Source organism: Mobula hypostoma, chromosome 9 (assembly GCF_963921235.1).
Source record: "Mobula hypostoma chromosome 9, sMobHyp1.1, whole genome shotgun sequence".
Taxonomy (NCBI): Eukaryota; Metazoa; Chordata; class Chondrichthyes; order Myliobatiformes; family Myliobatidae; genus Mobula; species Mobula hypostoma.
The window spans coordinates 141,495,305-141,517,113 of record NC_086105.1 but is presented as its reverse complement, the minus strand read 5'-3'; the positions used below and the strand labels follow the sequence as shown (position 1 = coordinate 141,517,113).

The 21,809-nt window shown below is 43.2% G+C and overlaps 1 protein-coding gene across 1 annotated transcript in view; it reads left to right on the top strand.

The window, feature by feature from the left end:
- Positions 1-20,807, top strand: part of LOC134351405 (ras-related protein Rab-26-like) — a 441,889-nt gene extending 421,082 nt beyond the window's left edge. The window contains exons 6-9 of the mRNA XM_063057505.1: positions 9,045-9,110; positions 11,128-11,184; positions 14,538-14,614; positions 19,295-20,807. Coding sequence (XP_062913575.1) covers positions 9,045-9,110; positions 11,128-11,184; positions 14,538-14,614; positions 19,295-19,397 — 303 coding nt within the window. The 3' untranslated portion in view covers positions 19,398-20,807. The remainder of the gene's footprint in view (positions 1-9,044; positions 9,111-11,127; positions 11,185-14,537; positions 14,615-19,294) is intronic.
- Positions 20,808-21,809: the final 1,002 nt, after the last annotated feature.

The following is a 21,809-nucleotide window of genomic DNA, read 5'->3' as shown; positions in this document are numbered from 1 at the left end:
TTTGATTCCGCTATCTTTAAGAGCTCTATCCATCTCTTTCTTGAAAGCATCCAGAGACTTGGCCTCCACAGCCTTCTGGGGCAGAGCATTCCATATATCCACCACTCTCTGGGTGAAAAAGCCTCAGTTCTAAATGGCCTACCCCTTATTCTTAAACTGTGGCCTCTGGTTCTGGACTCACCCATCAGCGGGAACATGCTTCCTGCCTCCAGCATGTCCAATCCCTTAATAATCTTATATGTTTCAATAAGATCCCCTCTCAGCCTTCTAAATTCCAGAGTATACAAGCCCAGTCACTCCAATCTTTCGACATATGACAGTCCCGCCATCCCGGGAATTAACCTTGTGAACCTACGCTGCACTCCCTCAATAGCAAGAATGTCCTTCCTCAAATTTGGAGACCAAAGCTGCATACAGTACTCCAGGTGTGGTCTCACCAGGGCCCTGTACAGCTGCAAAAGGACCTCTTTGCTCTTATACTCAATTCCTCTTGTTATGAAGGCCAGCATGCCATTAGCTTTCTTCACTGCCTGCTGTACTTGCATGCTTGCTTTCAGTGACTGATGTACAAGAACACCTAGATCTCGTTGTATGTCCCCTTTTCCTAACTTGACTCCATTTAGATAATAATCTGCCTTCCTGTTCTTACCACCAAAATGGATAACCTCACATTTACCCACATTAAACTGCATCTGCCCACTCACCCAGCCTGTCCAAGTCACCCTGCATTCTCATAACATCCTCCTCACATTTCACACTGCCACCCAGCTTTGTGTCATCAGCAAATTTGCTAATGTTACTTTTAATTCCCTCATCTAAATCATGTGATCCTCTACTAGACAATTAATTGTAAAATACAATGTGATCTCTGATTGCATGATGAATCCATAAAAGAAGAATGATTTTCAAGCTTATTTCTACCTCTTGAACAAAACTTATATGAAGGAATATGCGTGCATCTGTTTGTCTCATGAGAGAATGGATTTGTGCTTTGAAAGGTTTCCAGGGAGCAGGCCTGGGCAAGGTTGTATGGAAGACCAGCAGTTGCCCATGCTGCAATTCTCCCCTCTCCACACCACCGATGTTGTCCAAGGGAAAGGCATTAGGACCCATACAGCTTGGCACCGGTGTCGTCGCAGAGCAATGTGTGGTTAGGTGCCTTGCTCGAGGACACACACGCTGCCAAAGCCAAGGCAACCTTAAAATCACTAGACGAATGCCTTAACCACTTCGCCACATGCCAACAAAATATGAGTGCAGGGCAATGGTTAAACGACAGGCTGATTCTGACGGGGAGTTATGCATATATATATATATATATATATATATATATATATATATATATATATATGAAAGAATCAAAGTATGACTCAAAGGTGTTGAGGAATTGGTACACAAGAGGAAGACTGAACATCTGGCTGAGTGGTGTCACAACAACGACCAACTAGAGAGCAGGCTATTCTGGACTGGGTTCAAAGCAATGAGGAAGGGTTAATTAGCGATCTTGTCGTGAGAGGCCCCTTGGGTAAGAGTGACCATAATATGGTGGAATTCTTCATTAAGATGGAGAGTGACATAGTTAATTCAGAAACAAAGGTTCTGAACTTAAAGAGGGGTAACTTTGAAGGTATGAGACATGAATTAGCTAAGATAGACTGGCAAATGACACTTAAAGGATTGACGGTGGATATGCAATGGCAAGCATTTAAAGGTTGCATGGATGAACTACAACAATTGTTCATCCCAGTTTGGCAAAAGAATAAATCAAGGAAGGTAGTGCACCCGTGGCTGACAAGAGAAATTAGGGATAGTATCAATTCCAAAGAAGTAGCATACAAATTAGCCAGAGAAAGTGGCTCACCTGAGGACTGGGAGAAATTCAGAGTTCAGCAGAGGAGGACAAAGGGCTAATTAGGAAGGGGAAAAAAGATTATGAGAGGAAACTGGCAGGGAACATAAAAACGGACTGTAAAAGCTTTTATAGATATGTGAAAAGGAAAAGACTGGTAAAGACAAATGTAGGTCCCCTGCAGACAGAAACAGGTGAATTGATTATGGGGAGCAAGGACATGGCAGACCAATTGAATAATTACTTTGGTTCTGTCTTCACTAAGGAGGACATAAATAATCTTCCAGAAATAGTAGGGGACAGAGGGTCCAGTGGGATGGAGGAACTGAGCGAAATACATGTTAGTAGGGAAGTGGTGTTAGGTAAATTGAAGGGATTGAAGGCAGATAAATCCCCAGGGCCAGATGGTCTGCATCCTAGAGTGCTTAAGGAAGTAGCCCAAGAAATAGTGGATGCATTAGTGATAATTTTTCAAAACTCGTTAGATTCTGGACTAGTTCCTGAGGATTGGAGGGTGGCTAATGTAACTCCACTTTTTAAAAAAGGAGGGAGAGAGAAACCGGGGAATTATAGACCGGTTAGCCTAACGTCGGTGGTGGGGAAACTGCTGGAGTCAGTTATCAAGGATGTGATAACAGCACATTTGGAAAGCGGTGAAATGATCGGACAAAGTCAGCATGGATTTGTGAAAGGAAAATCATGTCTGACGAATCTCATAGAATTTTTTGAGGATGTAACTAGTAGAGTGGATAGGGGAGAACCAGTGGATGTGGTATATTTGGATTTTCAAAAGGCTTTTGACAAGGTCCCACACAGGAGATTAGTGTGCAAACTTAAAGCACACGGTATTGGGGGTAAGGTATTGGTGTGGGTGGAGAATTGGTTAGCAGACAGGAAGCAAAGAGTGGGAATAAACGGGACCTTTTCAGAATGGCAGGTGGTGACTAGTGGGGTACCGCAAGGCTCAGTGCTGGGACCCCAGTTGTTTACAATATATATTAATGACTTGGATGAGGGAATTAAATGCAGCATCTCCAAGTTTGCGGATGACACGAAGCTGGGTGGCAGTGTTAGCTGTGAGGAGGATGCTAAGAGGATGCAGGGTGACTTGGATAGGTTGGGTGAGTGGGCAAATTCATGGCAGATGCAATTTAATGTGGATAAATGTGAAGTTATCCACTTTGGTGGCAAAAATAGGAAAACAGATTATTATCTGAATGGTGGCCGATTAGGAAAAGGGGAGGTGCAACGAGACCTGGGTGTCATTATACACCAGTCATTGAAAGTGGGCATGCAGGTACAGCAGGCGGTGAAAAATGTGAATGGTATGCTGGCATTTATAACGAGAGGATTCGAGTAAAGGAGCAGGGAGGTACTACTGCAGTTGTACAAGGTCTTGGTGAGACCACATCTGCAGTATTGTGTGCAGTTTTGGTCCCCTAATCTGAGGAAAGACATCCTTGCCATAGAGAGAGTACAAAGAAGGTTCACCAGATTGATTCCTGGGATGGCAGGACTTTCAAATGAAGAAAGACTGGATGAACTGGGCTTGTACTTGTTGGAATTTAGAAGATTGAGGGGGGATCTGATTGAAACGTATAAGATCCTAAAGGGATTGGACAGGCTAGATGCAGGAAGATTGTTCCCGATGTTGGGGAAGTCCAGAACGAGGAGCCACAGTTTGAGGATAGAGGGGAAGCCTTTTAGGACCAAGATTAAGAATAACTTCTTCACACAGAGAGTGGTGAATCTGTGGAATTCTCTGCCACAGGAAACAGTTGAGGCCAGTTCATTGGCTATATTTAAGAGGGAGTTAGATATGGCCCTTGTGGCTACGGGGGTCAGGGGGAATGGAGGGAAGGCTGGGGCGGGGTTCTGAGTTGGAGGATCAGCCATAATCATAATAAATGGCGGTGCAGGCTCGAAGGGCCGAATGGCCTACTCCTGCACCTATTTTCTATGTTTCTATGTTTCTATGACCTCTTAATCGATGTCAGCAAGACCGAGGAACTGATTATTGACTTCGGGAAGAGGAAACCCGAGGTCCATGAGTCAGTCCTCATCGGGGGATCAGCGGTGGAGAGGGTCAGCAACTTTAAAGTCCTCCGTGTTATCATTTCAGAGGATCTGTCCTGAGCCCAGCACCCAAACGTAATTACAAAGAAAGCACTGTAGCGCCTCTACTTTCTTAGGAGTTTATGAAGATTCGGCATGACACCTAAAACTTGGACAAACTTCTAAAGACGTGTGGTGGACAGTGTATTGACTGGCTGCATCACAGCCTGGCATGGAAACACCAATGCTCTTGATTGGAAAATCCTACTGTAGAGAGTAGATATGGCCCAGTCCATCAAGGGTAAAGCCAATTCTACCACTGAGCTTATCTACATGGAGAGTTGTCACAGGAAAGAAGCATCCATCGTCAGGGATCTGCATCCCATGGAAATGCTCTCCTTTCACTCCTCTCATCAGGAGAAAGGTACAGGAGCCTCAGGACTCTCACCAACAGGTTCAGGAACAGTTATTACCCCTCAACCATCAGGCTTTTGAACCAGAGGGAATAACTTCACTCAATTTCACCAGCACTATCATTGAAGTGTTCCTTCAACCTAAGGACTCACTTTCAAGGACTCCCCATCTCATGTTCTCAATATTTATTGTTTATTTATTAATTATTATTATTATTCTTTCTTTCTTTTTGTATTTGCACAGTTTGTTGTGTTTTGCACATTGGTTGAGCACCCAATTTCCTGCGGTCTTTCATTGATTCTATTATGGTTATTAATCTAGTATTGATTTATTGAGTATGCCCATAAGAGAATGAACCTCAGGGTTGTATAGGTTGACATATGCTGTATGTACGTTGATAGCAAATTTACTTTGAACTTTGAATTTGAGTGCAGAACAATGGTTAAATAGAGAACTGTTCCTGACTGCTCCACCATGAGCACTCGCCTCTGTAGTATCCAGGACATCTTGTGGGAGCTATGTCTCAAGAAGGTGGCGTCCATCATTAAGGATCCCCATCACCCAGGACGTGCCTTGTTCTCATTGCTACCATCAGGAAGGAGGTTCAGAATCCTGAAAGCCCACACTCAATGATTTAGGAAGAGATTATTCCTTTCCGCCATCCGATTTCTGAGTGGACATTGGACAAATGAACACTACCGCACTACCTTTATTGCTTCTGTTTTTGCACTGCTTATTTAATTTAACTATTTAATATATGCATGCTGTAATTCAGATTTTTCTCTATTACGGTATTATGTATTGCATTGTTTTGCTGCCACAAAATCAACAAATTTCACGGCATATGGTGGTGATACTAGACCTGATTCTGAAAGTTCTGCAATTTCTAAGGACAGGTTAAGGGTCACCTAATTAGCTGGAGCCATTAACCAGGCACAGAAAGCTAAACAAACTAGCTAGCTCACTCCACAAGAAAGGGAAAGAAACTGTACGTAGAGTAGTACCGACCTCACCAGGAGCCACGCTGGTGTTTCACCATTTCATATGGTTTAGAGCAAAGTTCCCAACCTGGAGTCCACAGACCCCTCTGTTAATGGTGGGGGTCCATGGCATAAAAAAGGTTGGGAACCCGTGGTTTAGAGGGATATGGGCCTAATGCAGGCAAATGGAACTAGCTTAGAAAGGCACCTTGGTCAGCATGGGCCAGTTGTGCTGAAAGGCCTACTTATCTAACTCGATGGGTTCCCAGTGTCTTTAAGCAGGGGTCCATGGACCCCAGGATGGAACCCCCTACACTAACTCTGAATTGCTGCCCATAAATAATCACTTGATTCTTATTTTTATTATTTATGGTTTTCTGTGATTTTTGATTTTAAAAAAATGGAAACATCTTGTCTTTTTTTCATTTTGGACTTTAAATCAACTAAGGCAAACTCCATGACTCTACTGCTGAGAGCTGACTCTTTAGATAGGGACTCTGTAGTTCACGTTATGAGGTGTTCTGGTTACTGGTCGCTCCTGTTTTTTGTTGTTGTTTTGAAGCGGCCTGCAGATAACCAACACTGAGCTAAACTGAATATCCCTGGGCTCTTTGGATTTTGTGTTTTCTATTCTGTGTTTTTCACTCCTTTTTTTTTTGTTGCTGTTTGCACAATTTGTTTTTTTTTTGCAGGTGGTTGGGGGAGGTTGGTGTTTTCCTTTGTTTCATGGCTGTCTGTCTCAGGATTGTATACTGCATACATACTTTGATAACCGACGTACTTTAAAACTTTGAACCTTAATAAAGGAATGTAAGTACAACATATTCAGATGTAGACAAACAGGTTAATAGATTAAGAGATAACCTATAGAGACAGGAAATGAGCATTGTAGTGGGAGTAAGAGAATGTGTGATCTAATTGATGCTGCAGCCACCTTCCCTGGATCTTACTGTGGCCACAGAAATATTGGGTAAATAAAGTATGTTGAATGTGACACTACTAGTGAATGGGAAGTACAGAGAGGGTTTATCATCTACTATGTAACGATGAGCTATAAGAGTGAGTGCTGACATAACTAAAACATCAGTAAGTGTAAAAGAATCAATTTGAAGCCGGCCTTTTCCTTTCCATATAAAATTCTACAGAATGTATAAAGAGGGATGAAAACATAGGGTAATATTGCCCCCGCCCAGTGTTTACTAGGCAGAAGACGAGCTGTATTGTGGTCGACTGAAGGGTCTGTATTAGTATATTTTGCCCGGTTGTATTTTACTGGTATTCTGTAGGTGCTTGTTATCTTGTATATGCGAGGACTCGGCCTCAAGCCGTGGTGTCACCTGAGAGAGGCATCGGAGCTGGAGTGCTCCACCGGGGGAGGTGTGGTGAGACGTCCAGGCTGGAATTGGTGCTGCTCCCCCCAGTGGTCACTCAGCAGAAGACAAGCTCTATTCTGGTCAACTGTAGATTGATGGTGCGAGTTTTAGACTGTTTTATTGCATGATTGTGATACCATTTTGTGCTTGCTATCTTGTGTGTGCTTTGTGCTGTGTGTGACTGTTGGTACTGTGTTTTTCACCTTGACCCCAGAGTAACGCTGTCTCATTTGGCTGTATTCATGAGTATTCAGTTATGGTTAAATGACAATTAAACTTGAGTTGAAATCTAGTCGTGTGTGTCATGTGCATTAAGCAAGACAAAGATTGGGTCCGTGAAAAACAAAAGTAGGAATGAACTGCACTAGGGTGTAGCAAACAGATTTAAGGCCCAAACTCAGGGCCAAATCAAGACCACGGACCCAAATACGGTTCCTAGACTGAATTCAAATCTGTGATCTGAGTCTGGAACATGGGCCGAATCCAGAGTAGAATCAGATTGACATATGATGTGATACTTGTTGTTTTGTGACAGGCAGTATGGTTACCCAATGGGTAACTTCTTTAATCCAGAGAGTGATCAGTATATAGTACAGCCTGGTAAAAGATATGGTGGGGCAGATATTTTAACAACATTTAAAAGGTACTCAGATTAAAAAGGGGTTAAATTAGAGCAGGGGTTCCCAACCTGAGGTCCAGGGACCCCTTGGTTAATGTTAGGGTTCCATGGCATAAGAAAGTTGGGATCCCCTGGTTCAGAGGGATATGGGTTAAACAATGGCAAATATGAGTGGTTTTGGAGGCATTGCTGAGGAGGTTCATTGGGTTGATTGCAGAGATGCAGGGGTTAACCTATCAGGGGTAGATTAAGTTGCTTGGGACAGTAATCACTGGAATTCAAAAGAATGAGAGGGATAGACTGATAGGGAAGTACAGCATAGAAGCAGGTCCTTTGACCCCTCCAGTCCATGCTGAAACCATTTAAGCTGCCTACTCCCATTGACCTGCACCAAGACCATAACCCTTCATACCCTGCTATCCATGTACCTACCCAAACTTCGCTTGAATGTTGAAATTGAGCTCGCATGCACCACTTGCGCTGGCACCTCAATCCACACTCTCATGACCCTCTGAGTGAAGAACTTTCCCTTCATGTTAAACTTCTCACCTTTCACCCTTAACCCATGACCTCTGGTTGTAGTCCCAGCCAACCTCAGGGGAAAAATTCTGCTTGCATTTACCTTATCTATACCCCTCATAATTTTGTATATCTCTATCAGATCTCCTCTCAATCATCTATGTTCCAAGGAATAAAGTCCTAACCTGTTCAATCCTTCCTTATAACTCAAAACCTCTTTGTAAGTTCAAGGAGCGGTGTCTTAGAAAAGCAGCATCCATTATTAAGGACCTCCAGCACCCAGGGTATGCCCTTTTCTCACTGTTACCATCAGGTAGGAGGTACAGAGGCCTGAAGGCACACACTCAGCGATTCAGGAACAGCTTCTTCCCCTCTGCCATCCAATTCCTAAATGTACATTGAACACTTGGACACTACCTCACTTTTTTTTAATATATAGTATTTCTGTTTTTTGCACGATTTTTATCTATTCAATATACGTACACTGTATAAGGTATTCGGAATAAGATTTATTTATTTATTTCCTATTTTATGTATTGCATTGAACTGCTGCTGCTAAGTTTACAAATCTCTCATCATATGCCGGTGATAATAAATCTGATTCTGATTCTGATTCTAAATTATCTCTGCACTCAATGAACCTTATCTTTCCTGTAGATAGGTGACCAAAACTGCCCCCATCTGGGATCTTATAGAAACATAAAATTATGAAAGAGATAGATAAGATAAAGGCAGGAAAGTTGTTTTTACTGGTGAGTGAGATACAAGCTAGGAGAATCAGGGAGAGAAGATTTCAGATGGCGTGGAGGAGAAACTGCTTTTCCTAGAGAACTCTTGAATTTGTATAATTCTCTGCCCAAGGAAGCAGGAGAGGCTACCTCATTAAATATATTTAAGGCATAGTTAGATAGATTTTTGTATAGCAGGGGAATTGAGGGTCATGAGGAGAAGGCAGGTAGGCACAGCTGAGTCTATGGCCAGATCAGCCATGATCTTATTAAACGGCTGAACAGCCACGACAGGCCAGATGGCCTACTCCTGGGATTCTTGGTTGGCGTGAACCAGTTGGAGTGAAGGGCCCATTTCTGTGCTGTATGACTCTGTTTCTGGGATTGGGGTCTCGAGCATTGGAGACCGAGGCAAAACTGAACTGAGTCGCTTTGATCTCTCACTGGACTGTGGTTCATCTTCAGTGCCGTTCATAACGTCATCTTCCTTTTTCTTTTGACTGTTAGGCTTGGCTATCAGAGATCCATGAATACGCAACGCAAAACGTGGTCATCATGTTACTGGGAAACAAGGTGAGTTTCGGTGGTGGGCACCATTACTTTTCCTCCTTTGAAAGCTCCATTTATCTTGGAATCTGAGGCCCAGGTGATTCTGCAGCTGATTCTGGCAGGAGCCACTTGGTCTGAACTGGTCGGGGTGGGGTGGGGTGGGGTGCTGTTATTTATTTTGGTTATAAATACATCATGGTAACAGGACCTCCTGGCCTAATGAGCCCCTGCTGCCCCACTACACTCTTGTGACCAATTAACTACTAACTCGTATGTTTTTGGAAAGTGGGGGGAAACCAGAGGAAGGATGGAAACCCACACGGTCACAGGGTTAGCGTACAGACTCCTTACAGACAGTGACAGGAATTGAATCTGGTTTGCTGGCGCTGTAATAGCATTACGTTAATAACTATACTGCCCATTGTGTCTTTACAACACTGACCCCCTTATCATCATCAGGGAACCATTACCCATGTAGAGGACGGCTCGGATTAACTTGTCCTGTGGAAACCCAGCATTTGTTAGAGGGGACGGTGTGAGGAGAGTTTGTGGGGCAGGCGGAGACAGAAGAAGACAAGGAATTGTCACATTGTGACCATGATCTTCTTGCTGCAGCTGGTTTGGCTGCTACTAACTTGATAATTATACTGGACAACAAATTTTTTCAAAAGTGTTGCTTCCTCAGAATTTTTTTTTTGTTTATGATAGACTGCTTGAAGCTGAACACAAATATAATTTCAGACAACTTGTATCATGTGGGATTTTGAAGAAACAAGTAATTAACTTCTGCTAAATATAATGCATTTAATTGCATAATGGTGCTGATACTTTGCAGTAGTTCATCTAAGCTAAAAATATTCTGTTGACGATTTTCATTTGTACTCAATGTTTGAGGCTTCTCGCTTAAGTGTTCAACAATAATCAGCCAGCATTGACGGATTCCAGTTGCCCTGATACTGTTTCTCCATGATCGCAATTTCCTGGTGACACTATGCTTGTCACTGTCAGTGCAAGGTTTGCAGAGAGGAAGTCTAAATGGGGATGGACAAAATGAATCATCAGTGACATGTTGCACTTCATGGTTTTGGATGTTTGAAGCATGTTGTCAACCAGCTGCACATAGTTTGATGCTCATTGTTGCCAAGAAAAATTTCAATAACATCCTTGAATGCTTTCCATGCGACTTTCTCCAGTTCCACTAGAAGTTCTTCGAATTGCCTGTCATTGATGACCTGCTTGATTTGTGGACCAACAAAAGCACTATCCTTAATCATGGAAACACGAGGAAATCTGCAGATGCTGGAATTTCAAGCAATACACATAAAAGTTGCTGGTGAACGCAGCAGGCCAGGCAGCACCTCTAGGAAGAGGTACAGTCGACATTTCGGGCCGAGACCCTTCGTCAGGATGTCCTGATGAAGGGTCTTGGCCTGAAACGTTGACTGTACCTCTTCCTAGAGATGCTGCCTGGCCTGCTGCATTCACCAGCAACTTTTATGTGTGATCCTTAATCTTGGTATCAGTTATTCTGATTTGAATTATGAATTGAAATTGCAGTTATAGACAATTTCAAAAAAGTGGTGTGTGATAGGGAAATTTCATGGTGACTTTCATGATCAGCAGCCCCAAACTCATAAGATACACCCAAAAGTATTCAGGAAGCAATATCTTTGTTGTCCAGTGTTTTTGTTACCTAATTATTGATTAATGATAAACTCTGTTCACAATTGCTGTGGCATATGACAGAATTTTTTAGAAGGTTATCGCCAGTTTGGCCATCCCAAAAATTTTGTCTGGGTGAAGGGTTTTGGCCCAAAATGTCGACTATTTATTCCTCTCCATAGATGCTGCCTGACTTTCCGAGTTCCTTCAGCATTTTGTGTGTGTTGCTCTGGAGTGCTAGCATCTGCAGAGTCTCATGTGGTCAGGTGCTGCCACCTATTGGCACTTGGTGAACAGCAACGATAATCTCTTCTTCCAGTCTCTCATATAAAGTTGTGATTATAAGAGTTTATTCACTGCTATGACTCTTTTTTTGAAGGCTGATGCAACTCAGGAGAGAGCAGTAAAGAAAGAGGCGGGAGAAAAGTTAGCCAAGGTACGTTACTCGGTTTACTCTTTTCCATAGATACAGCCTGGCCTGCTGAATTCCACCGGCATTTTGTGTGTGTTGCTTGAATTTCTAAGAATCTGCAGATTTTCTCTTGTTTACGTTAATCAGTAAACCACTCATGGATTATGCTGTCCTTAAACTGTATATATTGTGTAATATTCTGCAAAATGCGTTCAAGCCAGACTGGCTAATCAGGAGAAAATAAGAAAAGGCCTTATCGCTGCAAATCAAAGGTAGATTTGAACCTAGGTCTTTGAGGTGAAATACAACATAGAAACATAGAAAATAGGTGCAGGAGTAGGCCATTCGGCCCTTCGAGCCTGCACCGCCATTTATTATGATCATGGCTGATCATCCAACTCAGAATCCCGCCCCAGCCTTCCCTCCATACCCCCTGACCCCCGTAGCCACAAGGGCCATATCTAACTCCCTCTTAAATATAGCCAATGAACTGGCCTCAACAGTTTCCTGTGGTAGAGAATTCCACAGATTCACCACTCTCTGTGTGAAGAAGTTTTTCCTAATCTCGGTCCTAAAAGGCTTCCCCTCTATCCTCAAACTGTGACCCCTCGTTCTGGACTTCCCCAACATCGGGAACAATCTTCCTGCATCTAGCCTGTCCAATCCCTTTAGGATTTTATACGTTTCAATCAGATCCCCCCTCAATCTTCTAAATTCCAACGAGTACAAGCCCAATTCATCCAGTCTTTCTTCATATGAAAGTCCCGCCATCCCAGGAATTAATCTGGTGAACCTTCTTTGTACTCCCTCTATGGCAAAGATATCTTTCCTCAGATTAGGGGACCAAAACTGCACACAATACTCCAGGTGTGGTCTCACCAAGGCCTTGTACAACTGCAGTAGTACGTCCCTGCTCCTGTACTCGAATCCTCTCGCTATAAATGCCAGCATACCATTCGCCTTTTTCACCGCTTACTGTACCTGCATGCCCACTTTCAATGACTGGTGTATAATGACACCCAGGTCTCGTTGCACCTCCCCTTTTCCTAATCGGCCACCATTCAGATAATAATCTGTTTTCCTATTTTTGCCACCAAAGTGGATAACTTCACATTTATCCACATTAAATTGCATCTGCCATGAATTTGCCCACTCACCCAACCTATCCAAGTCACCCTGCATCCTCTCAGCATCCTCCTCACTGCTAACACTGCCACCCAGCTTCGTGTCATCCGCAAACTTGGAGATGCTACATTTAATTCCCTCATCCAAGTCATTAATATATATTGTAAACAACTGGGGTCCCAGCACTGAGCCTTGCGGTACCCCACTAATCACTGCCTGCCATTCTGAAAAGGTCCCGTTTATTCCCACTCTTTGCTTCCTGTCTGCTAAGCAATTCTCCACCCACACCAATACCTTACCCCCAATACCGTGTGCTTTAAGTTTGCACACTAATCTCCTGTGTGGGACCTTGTCAAAAGCCTTTTGAAAATCCAAATATACCACATCCACTGGTTCTCCCCTATCCACTCTACTAGTTACATCCTCAAAAAATTCTATGAGATTCATCAGACATGATTTCCTTTCACAAATCCATGCTGACTTTGTCCGATCATTTCACCGCTTTCCAAATGTGCTGTTATCACATCCTTGATAACTGACTCCAGCAGTTTCCCCACCACCGACGTTAGGCTAACCGGTCTATAATTCCCCGGTTTCTCTCTCCCTCCTTTTTTAAAAAGTGGAGTTACATTAGCCACCCTCCAATCCTCAGGAACTAGTCCAGAATCTAACGAGTTTTGAAAAATTATCACTAATGCATCCACTATTTCTTGGGCTACTTCCTTAAGCACTCTAGGATGCAGACCATCTGGCCCTGGGGATTTATCTGCCTTCAATCCCTTCAATTTACCTAACACCACTTCCCTACTAACATGTATTTCGCTCAGTTCCTCCATCCCACTGGACCCTCTGTCCCCTACTATTTCTGGAAGATTATTTATGTCCTCCTTAGTGAAGACAGAACCAAAGTAATTATTCAATTGGTCTGCCATGTCCTTGCTCCCCATAATCAATTCACCTGTTTCTGTCTGCAGGGGACCTACATTTGTCTTTACCAGTCTTTTCCTTTTCACATATCTATAAAAGCTTTTACAGTCCGTTTTTATGTTCCCTGCCAGTTTTCTCTCATAATCTTTTTTCCCCTTCCTAATTAAGCCCTTTGTCCTCCTCTGCTGAACTCTGAATTTCTCCCAGTCCTCAGGTGAGCCACTTTCTCTGGCTAATTTGTATGCTTCTTCTTTGGAATTGATACTATCCCTAATTTCTCTTGTCAGCCACGGGTGCACTACCTTCCTTGATTTATTCTTTTGCCAAACTGGGATGAACAATTGTTGTAGTTCATCCATGCAACCTTTAAATGCTTGCCATTGCATATCCACCGTCAATCCTTTAAGTGTCATTTGCCAGTCTATCTTAGCTAATTCACGTCTCATACCTTCAAAGTTACCCCTCTTTAAGTTCAGAACCTTTGTTTCTGAATTTGTAGATGCGGAGGATCAGAAATAAGACAAAGAGTGGTTTAGGCACTGATGTTGGGAGTGTCACGGTCATTGTAAATTCTGCTAATCCTTATTATTTGAAAACTTGCTTTTTATATATTTTGTCTGGCTGGATTGCCCAACGTTATGGGAGCCATTGCTACAGTCCTGAGCTCTGACTGTGCCTTCCACTGAATAGGGTGTCCTTATGAGGGTACTCAATCGATGAAGGTATCTTAGATATGAAGGTCTAAATATCCTTTTTATGAAACCCCTTGTGTAAATGTGCATCTGTGCAAACCTCTCTTGTGCCTTTATTCCACCTCAGTCCGGTTTTCAATGACATTGAACAAATGTCCACGTGATTAAGTTCCAAATTTTCGGTGACAAAATCCTAGCCCGAGTAATGGTGTAGAGCAGTAGTGTGTTCAGAGAGGCTGTGGTGGCAGTCGATGCTGTTAGGAAGTTGATTGCTTTCTAAAGCAGAGTGTGCAAAATACACAAAATTCTGTTACAAAACTGTACACAGGTCTACAAAATTCTGAGGGATATAGATGGGGTAAAGGTGCAGGAAAGCTGAAACGTTTCCACAATGGTGACTGAGTTTGAGTCAGTTATTAATTGTAACCTGAATTTGATGATGCACCTCTGAACAAGAGTCTGAGGGGAATGAGTGTCAGCCGTGACCTCATTGAACGATGTCATGAGCTCAAGAGCGTGAATTATCTCCGCAGGTTCCTGTGTGGCAGTGCGAGAGTGATTCAGACTTCTTGACCTGGTAGGGTGGGCGAATGCACTCAGCAGTATGACTGATCAAGATTAATTTTCTTCCAGGAATACGGTGTGCCCTTTATGGAAACAAGTGCCAAAACAGGCCTAAATGTTGAGCTGGCATTTATGGCCATTGCAAAGTAAGTTGTGCAAGGGGATTCGTAAAGTTTGGTCTGTCATTTCAAAGGATGAGTTTTATAATTGATTAACAAGCTATAAATCCCAGTGATAAAGCCAGCTTTTATTGCCCATCTATAATTACTTTGAAAATCAAGTCAAGTTTATTGTCAGTTAACTATACTGTCAAACGACACAACATTTCTCCAAACCAGGGTGTAAAGCACAGTAGTACACATAACATATGAAAGTAAGGATGAAATCTACAGATAGATTACACATAAAGAAAACAAACTAAAGTGCATAAATTAAATATTGTAGGGTACAGAACAGAGTAACCAGTGACACTTGGAATGTGATGCGGCCAGGAGTTCAGAAGCCTAATGGCCTGAGGGAAAAGGCTGTTTCCCATCCTAACCATTCTTGTTTTTAATGCGGCAGAGTCTCCGGCGTGATGGTGGGAAATCAAGGAGGATGCTGGATGGATGGGTGGGATCCTTGATAATACAAATAGCCCTGTGTACACAGCACTCCTGATAAATGTTCCCGATAGAGACTCTTACGATCCTGTCAGCCGTTCCCATAGCCCTTTGTGGGGATCTCCAGTCGGACGCTCGGCTGCTCCCCGCCCATACCAGAAGGAGACGCAGCTTGTCAGGATGCTCTCAATGCTGCTCCTATAACACGCAACTAAGATGGGGAGGGGGAGGAAGCCTCACTTTCCTTAATCTCCTTAGCAATCAGGATAAAGATTAGCTTTATTTGACACATGTACGTAGATACATGCAGTGAAGTGTATCATATTTGTCGAAGACCAACATAGTCTGGGGGCAACCTGTTTCTGGTGCCAACATAGCATGTCTACAACTTACTCACCCTAACCCTAATCGTCTTTGGAATGTCAGAGGAAACCAAAGCACCCAGAGGAAACCCACGCAGTCACGGAGAGAACGTAAATCTCCTTACAGACAGCGGTGGGAATCAAGCCACGATCACTGATCGCTGGCGCCGCAAAGCGTTGTGGTCGCCGCTAAGCTACCGTGCCTCCCCCACAGTGCAGCCCAAATGGTGGTACTGTGAACAGTCTTGAACAGGATGCTACAGAACTACCAGTTTTCATCCTCTCCATTACTTCCACCACTAATACGTCCACTACTATGTCGTTTGCGTTCTTGTTCTTTAGTAAATGGCAATAAAAATATAGAACATAAAACACTACAGCACGGTACAGACTCTTTGACCCATGATGTTGTGTCAGTCCTGTAACGTACTCCAAGATCAATCTAACCCTTCCCTCCTACATAGCCCTCCATCCTTCTATCAACAATGTACCTAACAGCTTCTTAAGTGCTCCTAATGTATCTGCCTCTACCACCACCCCTGGCAGCACGTTCCACTTACCCACCACTCACTGTGTATCTCTGACATCTCCCTTCTACTTTCCCCCGATCGGTCATTCATTCATCTTGTGCCGTATTGTACCACTTGGACAATCGTGGATTTTCCAGGACCATGACTGTTCTTGGGAAATTTTTCTACAGGAATAGTTTGCTATTGCGAATCCAATCCTTATGCCCCCCTCATATTAGCCATTTCCACCCTGGGAAAAAGTCTCTGGCTATCCACTCGATCTATGCCTCTCATAATCTTGTACACCTCTACCAAGTCACCTCTCATCCTCCTCTTCTCCAAAGAGAAAGCTCACTCATCTTAACCTCATAAGACACGCTCTCTGATCCAATCAGCATCTTGGTAAATCTCCTCTGCACCTTCTCTAAAGCTTCCACATCCTTCTTATCACTCGCCAGTAAACATACTTCAATCACATTCGCTTCCTTGTCCTATGGAGGGCTATCTCTTTGCCCAACACAACAAATTGCTCTCAAATTACTACTGTTATCCTACCTTCCCTTTCCCTGTCTTTCCTGAAAAATTTACAGTACTGTGCAAAAGTCTTAGGCACATACAGATAGCTGGGGTGCCTAAACACTTTTACACAGTACTGTAGTAATTTTATGCAGTGCGCTGTACAGCTGCTCCAAACAAAAGGAAGCACATTTCATGGCATATGTGAATGACGATAAATCTGATTCTGGTATGGGTCTCTACTATGGACTGAGAGTGGGAATGACGCAGGGAGAGGGGGAATCATGGTTGGGAAAAGGGGAAGGGAGAGGGGAGGGAGTAGGAAACACCAGAAAGACATTCTATAATGATCAATAAACCACCTCTCCACCCTGTCCCACACCCCTCACATGGGGCTCCACTCTTGTCTTTCCCAGCATCGTTTGCTCCCGTCCGATTTACAATCTCACTCTCTGCTTCATGCTGACAAATACAGTACAGTGCAAAAGCCTTCAGCACCATAGCTATATATATATATGCCTAAGACTTCTGAACGGTACTGTATATCTGAACATTAAGCACCTTTATTTCTGTTTTTGGCACTCTTATCACATTCCCTTGCAGCTGTTTGCACTTGCAGTCCACCAATCATTCAAGGAATACTATTTGCATACACTTTCTAAATTTGTATTTGTGTTCCTTTTTGCTTTGATTTGTTGTAATATGGTGCTACTTCAATAGCTAATCCTGTCCAACACTGACTTATTTATGCACCACATTCTCCTCTTCCATGTGCCGGTGCCCAGACTTCCATCAATTTTATGTCCGAATTCAAATGTAGTGTTGTCATAGGCAACACAAGGTATAAAAGCCATGAATCTCAGTTTTCTGTAGGAGCAGCACAGTACAAGATGAGGGCAAACATAATTTAAAATGAATTATACGTATACAGTGTGGCACAGAAGCATAGTGGATAGCTCAACGCTTTACAGCACCAGTCATCGCTGATCGGAGTTTGATTCCTGCCACTGTCTGTAAGGAGTTTGGATGTTCTCCCTGTGACCGTGTGGGTTTCCTCTGGGTGCTCCAGTTTCCTCTCACAGTCCATAGGTGAGTTGGCACCAGAAGTGTGGTGACACTTGCAGACTGCCTCCAGTACTGCGCTGGGATTTGATGCAAATGACACATTTTAACATACCTGTGACAGATAAAACTAAACCTTCTTTAAACTCCATCTTACAGAGATGCAAATTTAAAAACAAAATAAAGGTAATGACACCAGTACCAGAACTAGAGAGTGAGAAACACAATCTCGCAACCACAGTAATGAACCTCCCTGTGGGTGTGTTGCTCCAGTCATGCACCAGACCTGGTCCCGATATCCGAGAGTCTGGAGCTCTCCCTCCTGCATATCTTCCTACTTTTGCTTTCCCTCGTGTGTGCATACTGGGAATAATCTGGAGGCCCTATATTTGACATTCTCTGTAGCTGGCTGGATCAGTGTGTGTTCTATAGTTTGATCATGGTGTATGGATATAGGTGCCATTTAATAACAAACCAGTTGCTTCTGAAAATGAGAAGGCAGTTTAGAGTCGACCACATTTGGTAGATCTGACATAACAGGTACGCCAGACCAGGTAAAGATGGAGCAAATTCCCTTCTCCAACACAGATAATGAGTCCATTGGGTTTTGAAATAAATCTAGTGGTTTGATAACTATCATTACTAGCTTTTTGTTAAATTCCAAGTTCAACAACTTCCATTTATATTCCTCTTCAACCATGATGGGACCAGGAATCATGTATCAGCTTTAGTGGCTTAGATTTCTGGACAGTAGACCAGTAACATAATCTCTACACCACTCGATAGGTTATAATCCCTTAGTAGAACATCGGACATTGCACACAGCATAAGGCCCTTCGGCCCATGATGATGTGCTGGCCCTTTAATCTATTCTAAGAACAATCTAACCCTTCCCTCCCACATAGCCCTCCATTTTCTATTATCCATGCGCCTATCTAATGTGTCCGCCTCTGTCGCCACCCCTGACAGCACGTCCTCTGTGTGGAAGAAGTGTCTTACACCGTGTTATGCCTTTATTTCGTCCACCTCATTGTTGACAGGGCAGAGAACATTAAAGCACAGTACAGGCCCTTTGGCCCATGATGTTGTGTCAGCCCGAAGGTTGTAGGGCAATAAATGTTCCTGAACAGGGTGGGGTGGACCTGAGGCTCTTGTCCCTCCTGCAAGAAGACAGCCTGGCCTGGATGGTGGGGTTAGAACATAGAACAATAGGGTGCCTTCAGCCCACGACATCTTAACATACTCTTAAGATCAATCCGACCTTTGCCTCATAATCCTCCATTTGCTATCATCCATATGCCTAGATAAGAATTCCTTAAATACTCCTAATGTATCTGCCTCTACCACCACCCCTGGCAGGACGTTTGACGTTCCATGCACTCACCACTCTCTTGTGTGAAAAATTTATGTCTGTAATCCCTCCCTATCCTCCAATCAACTCAAAAATAATAGCGTATTAATAGAGGTGTAAGATTAGTAGTGTGATACAATTGCATTTTTGGGGGGGCACGGCAGCGTAGTGGTTAGCACAATGCTTAAGAGTACAGGCGACCCGGGTTCACTTCCTGCCGCTGCCAGTAAGGAGTTTGAACGTTTTCCCCGTGTCCGCGTGGGTTTCCTCCCACAGTCCAAAGAGGTTCCGGTTGGTAGGTTAATTGGTCATTGTAAACTATCCCGTGATTAGGCTAGGATTAAATCGGGGAATTGCTGGGCGGCACGGCCGGAAGAGTCTGTTCCATGCTGTATCTCAATAAACAAACTGTATTTTATTCCAGGGAACTGAAACATAGGTCAATGAAATCACCAAATGACCCCAAGTTCAAGCTCCACGACTACGTGAATGCCGAGATGAAAGGCACAGGCTGTTGCAGCTCGTAACTTCCTCGGCCATGCCGCTGACATACTGGTACAAGACTGACCCGCGTTCAACGGCCAGGACACTTCTCCTTGTGGCTCTACCATCCTTTGTAAAGTCCTTGCATGTCTGTACTTGTTGTCTGTACATTTGACAAGTGTTTAATCCAAGGAGAAGACCTTGAATTCACGCAGAGGGTGTGTGGAATAAAGACGCTATAACTTAAATGACAGTAAATCAGGATCGAAATCATTATCCTTGATTGTTTACCTAATCAAAATCTGCTTTTGCTGAATAACGGTTTGTATCACTAGAAAAACAACAATGTGTAGGACAGTAAATATACATCGATGTCCGTGAAAGTATGCTGTGTATATTTTTTAAATCCTTTTAATTTAACTTCATTGGGGAACAGTGGAGAGTCCACATGTCTGAAATTAAATCAAGATGCTGGTTGCAAGGAATAACTTGGAAAATGAATTCAACAAGTTGCTGAAATGCCGAAAACCTTTTTTAAGAACTATGAAGTTGGACTCAATGATAATTTTATTAATATTTGCAAGAACCGTACAAAATGTTTTTGAAGTAAGCACACTAGAGTGGATAGAAATGCCGATGAATATGATTGAAAATCATCATCGCTATGTGCTGTGTCGTATGACATCATCGCTATGTGCTGTGTCGTATGACATCATCATTATGTGCTGTGTCGTATGACATCATTATGTGTCATGTCTTATGACGTGGGCAATCATGGTCTTTCCATGACAATGATTGATCTTGGCAAATTTTTCTACAGAAGTGGTTTGCCATTGCCTTCTTCTGGGCAGTGTCTTTACGAGACGGGTGACCCCAGCCATTATTAATACTCTGTCTGACGTCAGTGGTCGCATAGCCAGGACTTGTGATATCCACCACCTGCTCCCATGCTTCATGTGATCCTGATTGGGGTGGGGGGAGAGAGAGGGGAGGGGTGCTTAGCAGGTGCTACACCTTGCCAGGCTAGTGGAGGGATGGAGCACCTTACACCTCCTTTGGTAGATATGTATCTCCATCCCACCATCTAATGTGATTGGGAGGTCTGTTTAATTGTGTAGTATATTGCTTTTTGCTGTAAGTAAAAATATCAAAACTGGTCTTACACTGGTCTGATTTATACCCAGCACTGATCTCTATTTCCATTTTTCTCTGGTCACTGAAACAAAGGATTGCTGGACTGGAATCGGATTTATCATCACTGTTCTATATAACGTTGGAGCTGTTTTGCGGCAGCGCAGAGACAAAATTACTATAAATTAGTGGAAAAAACTGAAATAACAATAAAAAGAAAGCTATTCCTGAATCATTGGATATGAGTCTTCAGGCTCCTGAACTTCCTCCCCAATGGTAGTAATGAGAAGAGGGCATGTCCCAGAGGGTGAAGGTCCTTTCGAGGACATGGCACAAGCTGTCAGAAGAAGTGGTACAGCAGGGCACTATTATTTATAAATGCACTTGTTCAGCACACTAAACAAATAAGTAATGCAAAATAAAAGGAACAATAAGTTAATGTTCATAGGCTTATGAACCATTCAGACATCTGATGGTGAAGGGAAGAAGCACTTAATCATTGAATTTGGGTCTTCAGGCTCCTGTACCTCCTCCCTGGTGGTAGTGATGAGAAGAGGTGGTGTCTGGGATGGTGAGGGTTCTTAATGATGGATCTCACCTTCTTGAGGCACTACCTTTTGAAGATGTCCTCAGTGGTGGGGAGATTTGTGCACGAGATGGACCTGACTTAGTCTACAGCCCTCTGTAGCCTGTCTGTCTTCCATGTATAGATTATGAATGTCTCTCAAGCCCATTTCCCATCTAATCTCCAAGTTTCTCTGTAAATCCACAAATCCATGAATTTCTGTGCTGAAATATAATCAATAATGGACTGCTACCGAGGACAGTGAACTAGATTTATGGTGTTCTGCATGAACATTTTCCATTTCAAACTTGAAATTTATCCATTTGTATATTTATTTTTACAGTACAGATCAGGCCCTTCCTGTCCAAGGAGCCACACTGCCGAGCAACCCACCTATTTAACCTTAGCCTAATCATTGGACAATTTACAATTAACCTACAAACCAGTATGTCTTTGGACTGTGGGAGGAAACCCACCCAGTTCATGGGGAGAATGTACAAAACTCCTTACTTACAGCTCTGAAATTGAACTTCAAACTCCAGAATGCTCTGAGCTGTAATAGATTTGCACTAACTGCTACAGTACTGTGGCACCCACTGAACTGGAATGGTTGACCTTTGAACTGGGACAATGACCCCTATTGTGAATTCACCTCAGTAAATCCCCTTCCATTTCTCAAGCAGATCACCTCATTTTCTTAAGCACAAGGCAAATTTACTCACCAAGGATGAGCTGTTCACCCAGTCTTTCCAGTGGCTAC